This window comes from Dermacentor andersoni, chromosome 2 (genome assembly GCF_023375885.2).
Source record: "Dermacentor andersoni chromosome 2, qqDerAnde1_hic_scaffold, whole genome shotgun sequence".
NCBI classification, from domain to species: Eukaryota; Metazoa; Arthropoda; class Arachnida; order Ixodida; family Ixodidae; genus Dermacentor; species Dermacentor andersoni.
The window spans coordinates 125,719,650-125,737,032 of NC_092815.1; the positions used below are offsets into that span (position 1 = coordinate 125,719,650).

Below are 17,383 nucleotides of genomic sequence, written 5' to 3' on the forward strand. Positions count from 1 at the left end.
CTTGTGGGGATATTCGTCCCCTGGCCAAGTTGAGTACGGCGCTCTTAGAGTTGCTAATGATTACTTTGGAATTAGTAGAGATAATCGCCATCGCAATGGCTGCCTCTTAATTCTGCTACTTCAGGGTTGTCTGTCGCCCCAGTGCCGTCAGCGTCCACTGCCCTCTCTTCTCTGTACTCTGCAGCATCGACGTGTAGACCATGCACGTCCTGCAGGTCGCTATATTTGCAATCTATGTGCTTCACTCTAGCTTCCCGTGTCTCTTTATGGTGAGCAGGGTGCATGCTCTTTGGTAGTGGTGGGATCCTTAGGCCCTCTCTTTGGCACTGAAGTATGCCCACTTTGGCGCTGCGCTGCGCCTCATACCCTATTCATAGTCTGTCCGACATACTGCAAGTAAAGTGCAATAATAGCCTGACAGAGGGAGAACATGAATATGTCGTGTGAGTATCAAGCTCATGTGTCGTGTTCTTTGCGTGTGTATTCACCCCCCTTTACTTGCAGCACTAATGTAACTCCGGCTGTGCTTACGCAAACTTCGCTCGGCTGAAATTTCTACAGTTTCCCGTGGTCTAGCTCATTCGGCGCAGCGCACGGAAACGCAATGGAGGAATGAAATAACGAGGAAGTATCATTATGCATAACATAAACGAAGCCAAGAAATGTCGGCCCAACACTTGATTTTGTTTGGGTAGGTTCTAGCCTCTACCACCGCTGCGCTCAGCGCACGCTCCCCTCAAAATACGGATGTGACCGCAACGTGCAGCTGTGGCACGTTGCGCAGAAGACAATAAGTGAAAGCTCATTGCAATAAACGATCGAAGTTGCACAATCATATCGGCACGTTTTGTGCGCAGAATGGTTGGCAAAGCTGCCTAACAAGTGCGCGTCGATTAAAATCTGCCGGGAGCCATGCATTATGAACCAAGTGCGCCGAGCGCAGGGTCACGAGAAAGGGCAAAGCGGATGGCATCAGGCTTGCGAATGATGGCTGCGTCGCACCATGCACCCTCCAATAGCTTATTTATTTCCTCCATGGCAAATTCCAGCTCTCCTGGCGACTGCTATCAGCTCATCAAGATTACACGTCATGCATGAAAAATGTCGGTTCATATCTAATCCACTATGCAATAATAATAAAAAGAATAAGCTAAGCTTACCTCAAATTATCAAAATTGACATCGCCATTTTAGTTATAAAGCAGCAATGCTACATATACTACGCGTGTAAATCACGCGAATTCTCGCGCTATAGTCTTTTCATGGAGGCAAGGGCGTCCTTCAGTGCGCAGATTTACCTGCATTCAGCGGCTGCGGTCTGCAAGTGCAAACCTTCTGCCACCTGCTCTCCGGCAGGCACTCGGTCTGGTTTCTATACCAGTCCAGTCTCTGAAGAAAGTCCACGCGGTTCTCCTGCGAGTTCGACTCGCCGCGCAGCGCTCCGTACACCTCGAAGTGGGCAGTCGGCCTCGTGGTTATCGAGACGCGGAGCAACACCTTGCCCGCCACGCGACCTCCGAGCACCGAAGATTCGTCGACGCTGTCGAGCTCGTACACGACACACCGGCCGGGAAAGTGCAGTTCCGCGAGGGCGTTGATGTAAGACACGGCGTAGCGGGCGAACGACAAGGTCACTCTCTCGTTCCCGAGGTTGCGGCTGGCTCCGAAACACGCGCAGAATTCCGGCGGCACGAAGGCGTCCGCGCATGTTCTCTCGGGCGGTATTCGGCCCGTGAGGCTCAGCCCCTTGTTCGTGGAACCGTTCCCGAGAACCGGGAGACTGGACAGCGCCACCAACGTGGCGTGCAAGTCGTAATGCGTGACCAGACGGCGCTGGTTGACCTCCAGCTGCACGGCGGCTTCCGGGTGTTCTGACAGGAACCGTTTGGGAAGCGCCAGTATGCATATCGGGTTCTTGTCTTCAAAGCGACCGATCTCGCCCATCCTGAACGGGCCAATGCGAGGGCCGTGGTCGCTCACGAAAAACAGTGCCGTGTTCTCCAGCACGCCGTGAACGGAGAGTTCTCGGAGAAAGGCCTCGAGTATTCCGTCCATGAGCTTCAACCCGTTTAAGTGGTCGTGAGTGAGATAGCCAAGCCACACAAAAGAGAACATCGGCTCGTGCCGATTGATCTTCAGCACCTGGCTTACGTAATCGATGAGCGCCTTCGTCTTCAATCGGGAACCCATGCAGTAGCGCTTATCGGTATATATATCATCCATTAGCCGTAGTATAGACGTGGGATAGTAGTCTGCAGCCGCGCGTGCGAACCCAGGGAAGTTCGGGTATGTGAGGAGGCCGTAGTGAGGCATTTCCTCGAGGAACAGTGTGGTGTAGCCTCTGCTCTTGTACAAATTCCAGACGAACGGAAGCGCCTCGACCGTCTCGGAGCTAACAATAAGACTCTCTGCTTCAGGGCCAGCCAGCCCAGTGAGCAGAGAAATCAGGTTTGGGAAAGTGTTGTCTCCGACCTTGTTGAACGCGAGATATTCGAAACTGCTCAGCTCTTCATTCAGGAACTTGCGCGTTAGTTCCAAATGACGGTGGAAGTTCATTCGCGATGTCGAGTCCACGCCCAGTATAAGGATGTTCATGGAACTGCTCATGTTCCGTGAGGAAGTAGCATCCTTCGACGTGGGACCATGAACGGACCCGTTGCGCTTCTTCGGTCGAGGTACGAAGAAGTAGTCTTGGAAAAGTAGGCTTCCGTTCGTCTTGCAAGAGATCTGCACGTACTGTGCTTCTACTGGACTCCCTAGAGGCAGCGGCACAAAAGGACCGAGCGTGATCGATGTGTCAGGAACTCTCGCGTTTTCGTCCCTGAACACCTCTCGGTAGAAGCAGCGGATGTCCCCTTCCGAGACGTTGTAGCCGCGACGAAGGGCCCCGGCGTCTAACGTAAATCTGTCGAAGTCCCGGACAACGGCAGTGAGGTTGCGACTCGCACACACGGCTTCGTACGGGGCCTCCTCGACGAAAAACCGCCGGACTATCCAGTGGTGAGGGTCGTACAGGGGCAGCGAACACCCGGGAGTCTCCAGCAGGAATCCGTCGTAGTGAATCGTCATGTTCCTAAACACCGGCGTCAGCACGGACACTTCGAACCAGAAAAATTTGAACATACAGAAAACGTAGATGACGCCAATAAAGACCACTTTCGTCCAACGCCTGAGTCGCAAGAGCCTCATTTTCTTTCTGGCAAACAGCGCATGGTATGGTATGGTATGGTACTCCTTATGCGATGGCGCACACCCACTGTGGGGGATTGGCCAAGATTTGGGTGAAATTAGGCTATCTTTATTAAAAGACTGAAATTGGTAAAGCTAACTGGAGAAAATGAACAAAAATAAAATGTTTAAGAATTCAAGACAATCTCTTTGTAGAACTTATAAAATCCTCCACGGTTGAGCAAATATCCCTGTGGCACTTTCCAAGAGAGGAGGCTCCTAGGGAAAGGATATTTATAATTGAAAAGCTCAAACCAAGCTGTGTAAATCTTGATTCTAGATTTTTTTCTTAAAGAAGTGAAACGGCGGCAGAATATGAAAAAATGATCTATTGTTTCATCTTCTCCACAGACTGGGCACAGAGGGGAGGGCACCAGACCAGCCCTGTGACGATAGAAGTTTAATTTTGGTATTCGACAACGTAATCGGGTAAAGATGACTTCAGTTTTTCTGGTGTGAAAGGAATTTTTGGGCCAAGGGAATAGGAGGTGTCGATATTCTGAAAAATTAGCTACAGCTGGGTTCAAAAAGTCTTGAGTAATTGTGTATCTCCTGAATCTTGTAGTCGTCAGGTAAGCTATTGTAGGAAGTAATGGTAATACAGGGCCACTGAGGGCCTCTCTCGCGAGACTGTCAGCCATTTCGTTCATGACTAATCCTTTATGTCCAGGCACCCAAACCAATCTAATTAAATTTATGTGGGCAGGCACTAGAAAATGAAATGTACGTAAAAGGTTAGTGACACCATTTGCTGTGAGCGAGGAACATAAGGATAAAGAATCTGTTATAATTACTACCGCCGATGTTGAAAAATTTAGTTTGCGTAATGGGCCCAGTAGTTTTCTTCTTCTTTCACTGTTTCTTTTCACACACACACACAAAAACCGTGACTCTTATTGTCTTCCTGTTTCATGTTGCCTGATATACAGACGTGAATCCTGTACGTAAATTTATGTAAACTTTTTCGGCATCCGGAATAAATAGCAATGTAGCTGCGGCTCCATAATTTCTAACCTGAATGTTTTGCCTGGTAATGTGACATTGTAGCTCCCGATTCCAATGTCATGCTCGGAGTTCTCGGCATCTCTGCGTCCGCTTACGCCAAGCCCTCAACAACAGTGCAGCCACGTTCGGGTTTCTTTTATTGCGATGACAATTATATGGACACTCCAAGCGCATTTCCGCCATCGGAGTCGGCGTCGCCGTGAGGTTCCATAAAAAGTCCAAGGACGATAACAACGTCGCCGCGCGCCCTGTACACTGCACGTGCGAGTGAAAGCGGACGAGGGTAAACGACAATCGCGGCTCAATCTCGCCCGTGCGAAAGGGACGGAAGCGGAGAGGAAGCGCCCCGTCCTCCGTGGCGCGCGAGCGGGATGCGCTGCGTTACTGCGCATGTGGCGGCTGCACGTGGTCGCGCGGACGTATCCTTGTGAGCGATCTGCGTTGGAGCCAGAGGTGCGTCGGCGGCTCGTAGCTTTGTGCGTGTTGTGTGTTCTCGGCGCTCACTTTGAGTTGAAGCCATAGACAGCAGTAAGATCACTTCGCTCGCTGCTGCTGCCGCGTTTCCTCACGGCAGCGTTTTGACAGCAAGTGCCCGCGGTCATCGAGTGTTATGTGTTCATGTTTGATGTGCGCACTGACACCATGCTTGTTAATTTAGTTAGCAAGCGAATGTTTACAAGTTGATAAGGCCGATAAAAGTACTATCCTTACTTCGTAAGGCTGTCTGCTAATTTGCTATCACAATCGATGCTTCGCCTTTCGGGCGAAACTGAGACTTCTCTAACTTCGTGCTGTAGAACCTCGTGATCAAGATACTTTGTATATTAGCCCTTTATCGATGAATGTTCCTTATATACCGGCAACATATTACAAAAAAAAACTTTCTTGCTGAATTTCGGTATGGAGTACGAATTTTCTGGCTAAGTGTCTTCTGCTAATACTGAATGACAGGCAGCAAATATAGTTTGTTGGTTTAGGGCAGGAACATTATGATAGTGTTGATGGCGGTCCTTTTTTATGGCTCGTACTCACTATAAGGGAAATAGGCCGGTAATCGGGCAGTAGGAGGTAGCTCAGGAAACAATGGACGGCACGCGACCCGCTTTCTTTTCGAAATTTTGAGGCGAAGCGGAGACAACCAACGATTTATTGTTGTCTTGTAGGTGTTTTAATGCGTAGCATTCTTTGGCGAGTACCCCAGCAATTTTGGAAGCAAAATCGTGCAAAATCGTGTCTGTCACGCAGAAAGCGTGACACCTTTCCCGTATACGGATACATAATCCTTCACAAAAATACATGGGGTTGGTGGGGCCAACTTAAATTTGGGGGTGACAGAGGGCGGGCCAACCTGAATGTGGGGGAGATATGGGGGAGGGTCAACTTGAAATTTGGGGTATGGTATGGTATGGTAAAACTTTATTGATCGTGAGTCTTCACGAAGCGGGCCGCTCTCAGGTGGGAACCGGAAGGCCAAACCTCTCGGCCGCATCGTGGGCCTGCTGGACTGCCGAGAGTTGGTCAGCCAGAAGAGGGCTGCGGAGAACCGCCTCCCATCTGGCCGGGCCAACCTAAATTTTGGGTGGGTCAGCCTAAATTTGGGGCGGGCAAACAGGGAAAGAAAAGCGCAAGCCGAGCCAAAAACTGCTACGCATTAGGAGACAGTTCTCTGAATTTCACTAATTCTTTTTTCAGTAATAATAAAAAAGATTACTGGAAATCCCGCTTCCTATATTTATCGGTGCCTGTGATCCTATCTTTTGAAGCCTCTATTATTGGGTTCAGCCACAGAAATGTTTGCCTGACAATCCAAAATTACCTAATTGAATCTAATCGATTACCATGCGAGGCTGATCGTCCCCCTCCCCCACCATGTTTTTCTTTAATTAATTTATTTATTCAGCTATTATTAGATTAAAAAATTAATTCATGGTTTTTGTTCTGAATGATTTTTTTCCTCCACAAAAATTTTACTTTCTAAGTTCTAACGTTCAAATTGTGAATTGCTTTGGTTTTATCCACTAATTGGTTTTATCCGCGCTCCGATTCATGGCCAGTCCGCCACTGTGGGTATGCACCACAGCCACGCAGGAGAACAACAACAATGACAGCAGCGCGGTCAGAGGAGACAGACCGATGCAAAATTTGCTGCTGTAGCTGTGTCACACACGTGATGTAAAGAAAATGAGATGCACACTGTTGCGGCTAGGGTGGCGTTCAGGGCATGGAATCCACCAAGCCCATCGACTACGACGTCAAGTTGTAGAAAATGAAGGAAAAAGGGTTTATTTAGCTCAGTTACACGGCTCCAGTGCGGAAGCCCACTCCATGCATGAGCAAGTTAACGTCTCAGTTCACATCAGGACCCTCTGTCCCACTCTCCCAAAAGTCCCTGCTTTTAATCCCCTCGTCTCTAGTCGACTAGGGAATCTGAAGACTGTCCAGCAGCAAATCACCATCGTGGACTCCGTTGCGATACCACGCCCAGGCCATCCATAACCCGCAGTAACTCCGCCTCGAAGAAACTGGTTTGGAATTTGTGGAAGAAAGAAATCATCTGGGCAAAAACAAATCATCCGGTCAAAAGAAATCATCCGGCGACACCTGGCTGGTTTGTGGTAGCCCACCCCGTTCTTCGCACAGTCTGCAAGGTGAAGGCCGGGCTCAGGGCCTTTCGTGGAAACTTGCAGCAGCGGGCTTGCTCGCTGTCGTTCTTCTTCACTCAGCCTTTTATCCGGTTTCTAGGTAAAGGGGGTGGGGCTCTTTTAGTCGTCCGCGCCGCGCTGACGTCTGGTTAGGAGGCGTGGTGGTTTGACACGTGGCAATCGTTCACTTAACACCCTTGGTGGTGTTGAGACGTAACAACACCTATGGGTCACATATGACGAGAGCTCTCTGTAAGAATTCCAAACGAAGCCATAGGTAGCTTGAGCTGAAGCCCACTTCCTGTTTTTTGCCTGGTGTCTTTCCCCAATTGCTGAAAAAGTTTTCGCAAAATATATTTTTTTCTTTTCATTGAGTATGCATCTTCTTGATGTGTTTTGCATATTTTTGATAGAAAAGAAACACTTTTTTCTGGTACTTATATGTGCCGTCACTAAAGGGTTATATTACACATTTCTTTCACTCCTACTCAAAATTAACTACGAAGAGATTAGATTAACTACGAAGATATAGATGGCTCCGCCCCTTGAGACATTCCGAATTTGGCAATGGAACTGTAGGGGCTTCTCTAGGAAGAAGGCTCCCCTACAGCAATATCTACGCAGTTGTGAAAAGATGCCCCAGGTTATCTTATTACAGGAAGCCCTCTCACCTGGCATCTCGATGACTGGGCTTTGCTCGGTCGCCGTGCAGTCGGGGGAAGGTGGGTATGTACTCTCGTTAGTAAGAAACTCACTCATGTGACACATGATCTCAAATTGGCTGGTAGTAATATTGAGTATGTTATGGTAGAGATCATACCTGGTCGGGTCAACCGAGGCAGCATATATGTTCTTAACACGTAGTCCCAACGAAAAAAGGCAACGATTTAAGACTCTGCTCCGCAAGGCCGTAGACATGGCAGGATCAAGCCCCCTTATTGTCGCAGGGGACTTTAATACCCCGCTTCATGTCTGAGGTTATAAGTATGATACCAATAAGGGTAAGCATCTCTGGCATAATGCCATGGATCTGGACCTGACGCTGATCACTGACCCTAACTTCCCACCCCGAATCGGGACATCCACGTGTAGAGACTCTACCCATGATCTCATCTTCGTCAAGAACGTGACTGAGGCCAAATGGAATAACTTGGCTGGGAACCTTGGTAGTGACCACTATATTTGTGAGGCCCAGCTTCCTATCGTGGGTAAAAAACAGCGCGAATTCTCGTACACGGACTGGGATAAATTCCGCAAGCTTCGGAAGGAGAGGCCTCCCTCAGATTCCCGACCTACCATAGAGCAATGGATGGTTCAGGTCCAAGAGGACGTTCGGCGTGCAACCTCTAAGGTCTGCACCGACCTTCCTGTTGAGAAAATGGATAGCAGATTAGTCCATCTGTTAGATGCCTAACAGTCCATTCTCAACAGATGGAAGTGTCAACGACTTAATCGTAGGCTACGCAAAAAGATATCTGAGATTAACAAACACATTGAGGGGCATTGTGTAACCCTCTCTAAACAGCAGTGGGACGAGGTATGCAATTCGATAGACGGCCAAATGCGCAATGGTAAAACTTGGAGCTTGCTTAAGCATCTGGTTAACGAGACCAATACTAAGTCTAATCAGAGGCATGTCATTGGTAGAACCATACATGAGGCCGCACGAATGACCTCTGAGGACGAATTAATCCACACGCTTGCTAACAAATATATCCCAGTCGACTCAGGGCGGTCTCCTGTACATCTCGATTACAAGGGCCAGGCCAGTTCCTACCTGGATGCAGAGTTTGGCGTTGAGGAGATTCGTAGGGTTCTACATGTACTCAACGGTAGATCCGCACCAGGGCCGGATGGCATCTCCAACAAGGCATTGCGAAATCTGGATGAAAAATCAATCGCATACCTCACAGAGGACATTAATGAAATTTGGAGGAATGGAACCGTCCCATCACCTTGGAAGACTGCTCTCGCAGTGCTCATCCCCAAACCTGGCAAAACACCTAGCGTTGACAACTTGAGGCCCATCTCGCTTACATACTGTGTGGGTAAGGTAGCGGAGCACGCAGTCCTGAATCGACTCTCCCGGTTCCTGGAGAATAACGACATTTACCCCCTGTTACGTTTCGCCTACGACGCGCGGTATAGCCGGCGCGGATGCAACGGATGCCGGGGCTTCGTTCAAAGCGGCGGACATTTTGGCCCGTTCGGAGCTCCCGCAAAGCCTCCCCGCCAAGCGCGTCCAGGCGTGTTTCAGTGCCACGTGTCTTCGTGTGTGCGTGTGTGTGTGTGTGTGCCCACGCTTGTCAAAGCGCGGCAGCCGGGGAGAGGAGCTCCCCAAGTGTGAAGCGAGGAGGTCTGACCGGCGCCGGGTTGGCGGATGCGTCACTACACTCGTCTCAACATGTCTCTCAGCGTGTCCGTGCCCGCCGTCACGTGGCCTCGTCACGAGGCCTTCCTTCTTGCCCTCAACTGCGAAAGTATAAGAGCAGCTGCCCCCGGACGCCAAGAGAGAGGCTCCGATTTCTGCTGTTGAGTAACGTGCTCTCCCATCTCTCCACTTCGGTCGACCTGACCGGCCGCTCTTTTGCGATGCTAGAATAAACCAGTTGTTCTGTTACCAGTCGACTCATGCTTTGCCGGGACCTTCGGATGCTTCCAGTTGTGCCCCAGGCCGCCAGGCCCACGCTACCCTTGGGGCTTGCTACCCATTTGCAACAACGGGCGTCAGCGCTGAGATTCCAACACCCCATAGTATGATAGGATTCAGACCAGGCCTATCCACACAGGATACCATGAAATTGATTAAGCATCAAATCATAGACAACGACTCTAGCGACACTCGAGCAGTTTTGGGACTTGATCTTGAGAAGGCCTTCGACAGCGTACTACATTCGCATATCCTAGCCTTGATATCTCGGCTCAATCTGGGTGAAATGTTTTATAACTATAGATCGTTCCTCTCGGATAGGGAGGCTACCCTCCGGGTGGCCGATCTCGAATCACAACTGCTGGAACTTGGCGAGAGGGGCACCCCACAGGGGTCCGTCATTTCCCCCTGTTTATTCAATATAGCCATGGTCGACCAAGCAGAAAGCTTCTCGAGATTGAAGGCATCAAGCACACTATGTATTCTGACGATATTACTATATGATGCACAGGAGGCAATGACGGTCAGGTTGAGGGAGTCTTACAGGAGGCCATAGACACTATCGAAACCTATCTCGAACCCACCGGTCTCAGATGATCCCCCTTGAAGTTGGAACTTTTGCTGTATAGTCCCAAGAAACGCGGTCCAAGGCCCAAGGGGTGGACATCGTTAGAAGACAGAGACATTAACCTATATACAAGAAATGGTTGCCGTATACCCAGAGTCGATTCGATCAAGGTCTTGGGCATGATCGTTGAGTCAGGGGGTACAAATGGCAAGACTATACGCAAGCTAATTGCTAAAACTGAAAGTGCTGTTCGTTTAGTACGGAGGGTATCAAATCGGCATCATGGACTCAAGGAGGATAACCCCATTCGACTAATACATGCCTTCGTTCTGTGCCACTTTAGATATGTGGCAGCCATGTATCGATGGAAACGGGCAGACCGGGATAAATTGAATGCACAGCTTAGGAAGATGACCAAGCGGGTTATCGGGTTACCCGTATACACTTGTACAGAGCGCTTAATGCAGCTTGGCATTCATAACACTCTTGAAGAGATTGCAGAGGCCCAGGAGCGCGCACAGCTACGTCGCCTCACAACAACGAAGGCAGGGAGATCCATCTTGCAGGAACTCGGATATCACCCCGATAGAGTAGCGGAGGAGTTCTCTGACGTTCCTCCGTCGATTCGTGGGAACATTACGGTCGCGCCAATACCTAGGAACATGCACCCCGATCATAATCGCGGTAGAAGGAGGGCAAGGGCGGCCAACCTCCTTAGGCAAATACACAGTGATCAGCGACAGGTCAGCTTTGTGGATGCCGCTTCTTGTAAGAGACGTCGGGCGTTCACCATCGTCACTGTTGATGGTCGGCAAGGAATCACCAATGCTGCCTAGGTTCGGACGAGGGACTCCGAAATAGCTGAACAGAGAGAGAGAGAGAGGAAACAAGGATAGGGAAGGCAGGGAGGCCAACCAGAACAGCATCCGGTTTGCTACCCTACACTGGGCGTGGGAGAAAGGGGAATAGAAAGAGGAAGAAAAGGAGAGAGTAAGCACTGAGTACGTGTGGGAGGGACACCATACACAAGGACACTATAAACGGTCTCTTAAGCCGGTGCACTTCAAGTACTGCACTAGTGCACGAATCGCTTTTCGAGCCAGTGACGGGTGTGGCCACGGTCCGAGTATTTTTGACTCGGTGAACGGTCTCGAGTCCAGTCGGCGTAAAGTTGCCCGCAGAGAGAGGCGTTGGACATCGTAGCGAGGGCAGGTACACAATAGGTGCTGGATGGCCTCCTCGCACCCACAGGAGTCGCACATCGGGCTCTCGGCCATTCCCATGCGGTAGGAGTATGCGTTCGTGAACGCCACTCCCAGCCACAAGCGACACAACAAGGTTGTTTCGCTGCGGGAAAGGCTAGATGGCAGTTGTAGCCGTAGCGTGGGGTCCAATTTACGTAATCTGCAATTGAAGGCAGTTGAAATCCAGAGATCTTGTGACTTCTTGCGTGCAAGTAGGCGAAGTTCTCTGGCAGCGTCCGACCTCGCCAAAGGTGTTGGACGCGTTTTGGTATCTTCGTGGGCACACCGGGTAACCTCTTCAGCTAGGTTGTTGCCGACGATGCCACAGTGAGCAGGGATCCATTGAAATATAATGTGGTGTCCTCTTTCCAGAGCATGGTGGTGCACTTCCCTGATGTCAGATATCATCTGCTCGTAAGTTCTGTGACATAATGCTGACTTGATGCTGTGAAGGGCTGCCTTAGAGTCACAAAATACGACCCATTTCTCTGTTGGCTCTTCGGTGATGTACATCATAGCGGCATGGATAGCTGCAAGTTCTGTCGATGTAGATGTAGTCGTGTGCGACAATTTGAATTTAACTGTAACGTTCTTGGCTGGAACGACTAATGCGGCAGTTGAGCTGGTAGGTGAGGTCGAACCATCGGTATATATACGAATGTGGTCATGATACGTCTGGTGCAGTAATAGGAGCGTAAGTTGCTTCAGAGCCGGCGCTGGATGATTGGACTTTTTTGTAATTCCAGGAATAGCAAAATTCACTTGAGGCTGTCGCTAGGCACCACAGGGTAAAATAGCTGAACAAATGGCTATTGCACTAGACCTGCTGGATAGCTCACGGGATGTCTGCAGTCAGAGCATTTGAAAAAGGCATCGTATCCAAACAGGCCCTCAGACTTATTGAGGGCAAGGCAATCACGCACCACTTCATTTATTGGTTTCCCGCACATCAGGGTCAGATAAAGGGTGCTCCTCCCAACCTCAACGAGTCGGCTCACGGGGCTGCGCGTGAACTTGCCCACCGCGCTACCCTCGACCAATCGGAAGCCGACTCCCCAGAGAACAGGGGCACGCCCTCCACCTACAATGAGATTACTAAACACCTCAGCCGTAGAACCTACTTTGTTCCTCATCCGCGCCTCAATAGAGCTCAAGCATTAACGCTCCGTTTACTACAAACGGATGCCTATCCCAATCCGTCGCTCTTGCATAAAATCTATCCGGATACTTACACCAGTGCTACCTGCCACGATTGTGGAGAAATAGCCACGTTATACCACATGCTCTGGCGGTGTGCCCAGTCACGCTCTATCATCGCTAACAGCTCGGCCAGAGGGGAGGCGGTTCTCCGCAGCCCTCTTCTGGCTGACCAACTCTGGGCTGTCCAGCAGGCCCACGATGAGGCCGAGAGGCTCGGCCTTCCGGTTTCCACGTGAGAGCGGCCCGCTTCGTGAAGACTCACGATCTGCAGGACTTCATTAAAGTTTTACCATACCATACCATACCTCCTTGAGCTAACGACGAAGACGACGATCACCGGGACGTTGCTCGCGTTCAGCCATCTTGACCATATCTTCAAATAGTCTGTTTACAAATCGTGCTTCTCTTTTCATCTATTTGACGCCCCGTCAGAATATTCAACCCGGATATGATGTCTGATGCATGAAAGTGGTTCAGCCATATCCTTGCCACCAGCTTTCGAGAAAGTTGACTCTAGTTTAATACAGGCCATTATGTCGTCACGGACGACGAAAGGTAACCGTGAAGTGTTTCAAATACTTGCGAAATGACACAAGAAATCCACGATGTGCGGTGTCAAAATGACGATCCTCCACACGAAGTTGGATCTTCATGATCAAAAATAACGTACAGCGCGAAGGACAAGGACTGCGAAGACGACATACACAGCGCTGACTTCCAACAATATTTAATTGCGTTGCCACATCGTGTGTATATATATACCAGAAAGGGCATGCGCAGAAAATGAAAGGCAGGCACATGGGGTGTTCTAACAGCAAGTCACTGAACTAAGAGCATGGTCACCAGAAAAATAAAAAATAAAAATAAAGGAAATAAAAAAATTACGATTCCTATCTGTTTAGATACGTGACTTCACCAGGGGTCAGCGCGATAGATGTAATGCAAATACTACCAAGTTTTCTGATGAAATCAGCTTCCACAATTTCCCGGGTGAGCTGTGAGCTGTGTCTCGCTAAAACTTCGGTACCTTCAAAGAGGGGCACGCAGCCGCAGTCCTGGCAATGGATGCCCAAGTCGATGTGGCAACGCAATCAAATATTGTTGGAAGTCAGCGCTGTGTATGTCGTCTTCGCAGTCCTTGTACTTCGCGCTGTACGTTATTTTTGATCATGAATTACCAACTAGCTCAAGTAACCACCCTGGATCTTCATCTCTGTGTTTACGCAAGGACAAGTAATTTTGGTACCTCAAACAACAAGTGTAGGTGATTACTTTGTCCTGTACATGTAGATGCTGTTCCTTACACCTAGCAGTGGCATTTAAAAAAAAAAAAGATTTTTTTTTCATGGACATCGCATGGGACGTACAGCGATTTCGCTTGTCACGTACGGTGGCGATACAAAAGTGTTACGTGGCTTTAGTCAGGCGAGAGCATGGCCTTAGTAACAGCACGTAACAAGTGTATGATCATCATTATTTATTGGCATCCCCCTTTGAAACGGCGCGGTGATAAACAGAATTGATGGCCTGCTTGATTTGATCAGGTATGCTACACGTGATTTCATTCTAGCACTTTTGTATGCGTCTCCTTAATGTTTTTTCTCTTCCTCAAAACTTCTCCATCTACCTTGTGCCGGTACCTATACGCCTGTAACGGATCCGGTCGTATCAATCTCTTGCCCGGTTTTCTTTTTTTTTTTTACACCAATGCTCTAAATGTTTCTTCTTTATCTCGACTGCTGACCGGTGCACGTACGCTTCATTTCACTTTATATCTAAGCGCTTGGAAAGTGCATGTTGCTTACGGGTCTCACTGGATGAATCCCTTAGTATTCCTATAGGATAGGCTGAGCTTTCTGGATTTTTGCTGCAGCATACACATGCCTCATCTTGTTGTGAATATATTGTTGGGAATATCCCTTATAAGCGTCATCTGGTAGTAAAAGATTAACAAAAGTTATAAAGCTCACCGACAACACGTAAACGTAGAACTGCCGACTTTTCTTATCAGTCAATCCCGCGACATGTGCTGCATGGATACGCGTTTCTGTGCAGCACATGCCGAGCAACAAACTATTTCATGCTGTGAACATCATCATCATCATCATCATCAGCCTGGTTATGCCCACTGCAGGGCAAAGGCCTCTCCCATACTTCTCCAACTACCCCGGTCATGTACTAATTGTGGCCATGTTGTCCCTGCAAACTTCTTAATCTCATCCGCCCACCTAACTTTCTGCCGCCCTCTGCTACGCTTTCCTTCCCTCGGAATCCATTCCGTAACTATTAATGACCACCGGTTATCTTCCCTCCTCATAACGTGTCCTGCCCATGCCCATTTCTTTTTCTCGATTTCAACTAAGATATCATTAACACGCGTTTGTTCCCTCACCCAATCTGCTCTTTTCTTATCCCTTAACGTTACACCTATCATTCTTCTTTCCATAGCTCGTTGCGTCGTCCTCAATTTAAGTAGAACTCTTTTCGTAATCCTCCAGGTTTCTGCCCCGTACGTGAGTACTGGTAAGACACAGCTGTTATAAACTTTTCTCTTGAGGGATAACGGCAACCTGCTGTTCATGATCTGAGAATGCCTGCCAAACGCACCCCAGCCCATTCTTATTCTTCTTATTATTTCAGTCTCATGATCCGGATCCGCAGTCACTACCTGTCCTAAGTAGATGTATTCCCTTACCACTTCCAGTGCCTCACTACCTATTGTAAGCTGATGTTCCCTTCCGAGACTGTTAAACATTACTTTAGTTTTTTGCAGATTAATTTTTAGACCCACCCTTCGGCTTTGCCTCTCCAGGTCAGTGAGCATGCATTGCAGTTGGTCCCCTGAGTTACTAAGCAAGGCAATATCATCAGCGAATCGCAAGTTACTAAGGTATTCTCCATTAACTCTTATCCCCAATTCTTCCCAATCCAGGTCTCTGAATACCTCCTGTAAACACGCTGTGAATAGCATCGGAGAGATCGTATCTCCCTGCCTGACGCCTTTGTTTATTGGGATTTTGTTGCTTTCTTTATGGAGGACTACGGTGGCTGTGGAGCCGCTATAGATATCTTTCAGTATTTTTACACACGGCTCGTCTACACCCTGATTCCGCAATGCCTCCATGACTGCTGCGGTTTCGACTGAATCAAACGCTTTCTCGTAATCAATGAAAGCTATATATAAAGGTTGGTTATATTCCGCACATTTTTCTATCACCTGATTGATAGTGTGAATATGGTCTATTGTTGAGTAGCCTTTACGGAATCCTGCCTGGTCCTTTGGTTGACGGAAGTCTAAGGTGTTCCTGATTCTATTTGCAATTACCTTAGTAAATACTTTGTAGGCAACGGACAGTAAACTGATCGGTCTATAATTTTTCAAGTCTTTGGCGTCCCATTTCTTATGGAATAGGATTATGCTAGCGTTTTTCCAAGATTCCGGTACGCTCGAAGTCCTGAGGCATTGCGTATACAGGGTGGCCAGTTTCTCTAGAACAATCTGCCCACCATCCTTCAACAAATCTGCTGTTACCTGATCCTCCCCAGCTGCCTTCCCCCTTTGCATAGCTCCCAAGGCTTTCTTCACTTCTTCCGGTGTTACCTGTGGGATTTCGAATTCCTCTAGACTATTCGCTCTTCCATTATCGTCGTGGGTGCCACTGGTACTGTATAAATCTCTATAGAACTCCTCAGCCACTTGAACTATCTCATCCATATTAGTAATGATATTGCCGGCTTTGTCTCTTAACGCATACATCCGATTCTTGCCAATTCCTAGTTTCTTCTTCACTGCTTTTAGGCTTCCTCCGTTCCTGAGAGCATGTTCAATTCTATCCATATTATACTTCCTTATGTCAGCTGTCTTACGCTTGTTGATTAACTTCGAAAGTTCTGCCAGTTCTATTCTAGCTGTAGGGTTAGAGGCTTTCATACGTTGGCGTTTCTTGATCAGATCTTTCGTCTCCTGCGATAGCTTACTGGTATCCTGTCTAACGGAGTTAACACCGACTTCTATTGCACACTCCTTAATGATTCCCACAAGATTGTCGTTCATTGCTTCAACACTAAGGCCCTCTTCCTGAGACAAAGCCGAATACCTGTTCTGTAGCTTGATCTGGAATTCCTCTATTTTCCCTCTTACCGCTAACTCATCGATTGACTTCTTATGTACCAGTTGCTTCCGTTCCCTCCTCAGGTCTAGGCTAATTCGAGTTCTTACCATCCTATGGTCACTGCAGCGCACCTCGCTGAGCACGTCCACATCTTGTATGATGCCAGGGTTAGCGCAGAGTATGAAGTCTATTTCATTTCTAGTCTCGCCGTTCGGGCTCCTCCACGCCCACTTTCGGCTATCTCGCTTGCGGAAGAAGGTATTCATTATCCGCATATTATTCTGTTCCGCAAACTCTACTAATAACTCTCCCCTGCTATGCCTAGTGCCTATGCCATATTCCCCCACTGCCTTGTCTCCAGCCTGCTTCTCGCCTACCTTGGCATTGAAGTCGCCCATCAGTATACTGTATCTTGTTTTGACTTTACCCATCGCCGATTCCACGTCTTCATAGAAGCTTTCGACTTCCTGGTCATCATGACTGGATGTATGGGCGTAGACCTGTATAACCTTCATTTTGTACCTCTTATTAAGTTTCACAAGACATGCCACCCTCTCGTTAATGCTATAGAGTTCCTGTATGTTACCAGCTATGTTCTTATTAATCAGGAATCCGACTCCTAGTTCTCGTCTCTCCGCTAAGCCCCGGTAGCACAGGACGTGCCCGTTTTTTAGCACTGTATATGCTTCTTTTGGCCTTCTAACTTCACTGAGCCCTATTATATCCCATTTACTG

At 48.5% G+C, this 17,383-nt stretch overlaps 1 protein-coding gene across 1 annotated transcript; it reads right to left on the bottom strand.

Moving 5' to 3' along the window:
• Window positions 1-1,280: 1,280 nt before the first annotated feature.
• Window positions 1,281-3,068, bottom strand: LOC126541177 (uncharacterized). Its single transcript, XM_050187861.1, has one exon. The coding sequence runs from the start codon at window positions 3,066-3,068 to the stop codon at window positions 1,281-1,283; it is 1,788 nt and encodes a 595-aa protein (XP_050043818.1).
• Window positions 3,069-17,383: the final 14,315 nt, after the last annotated feature.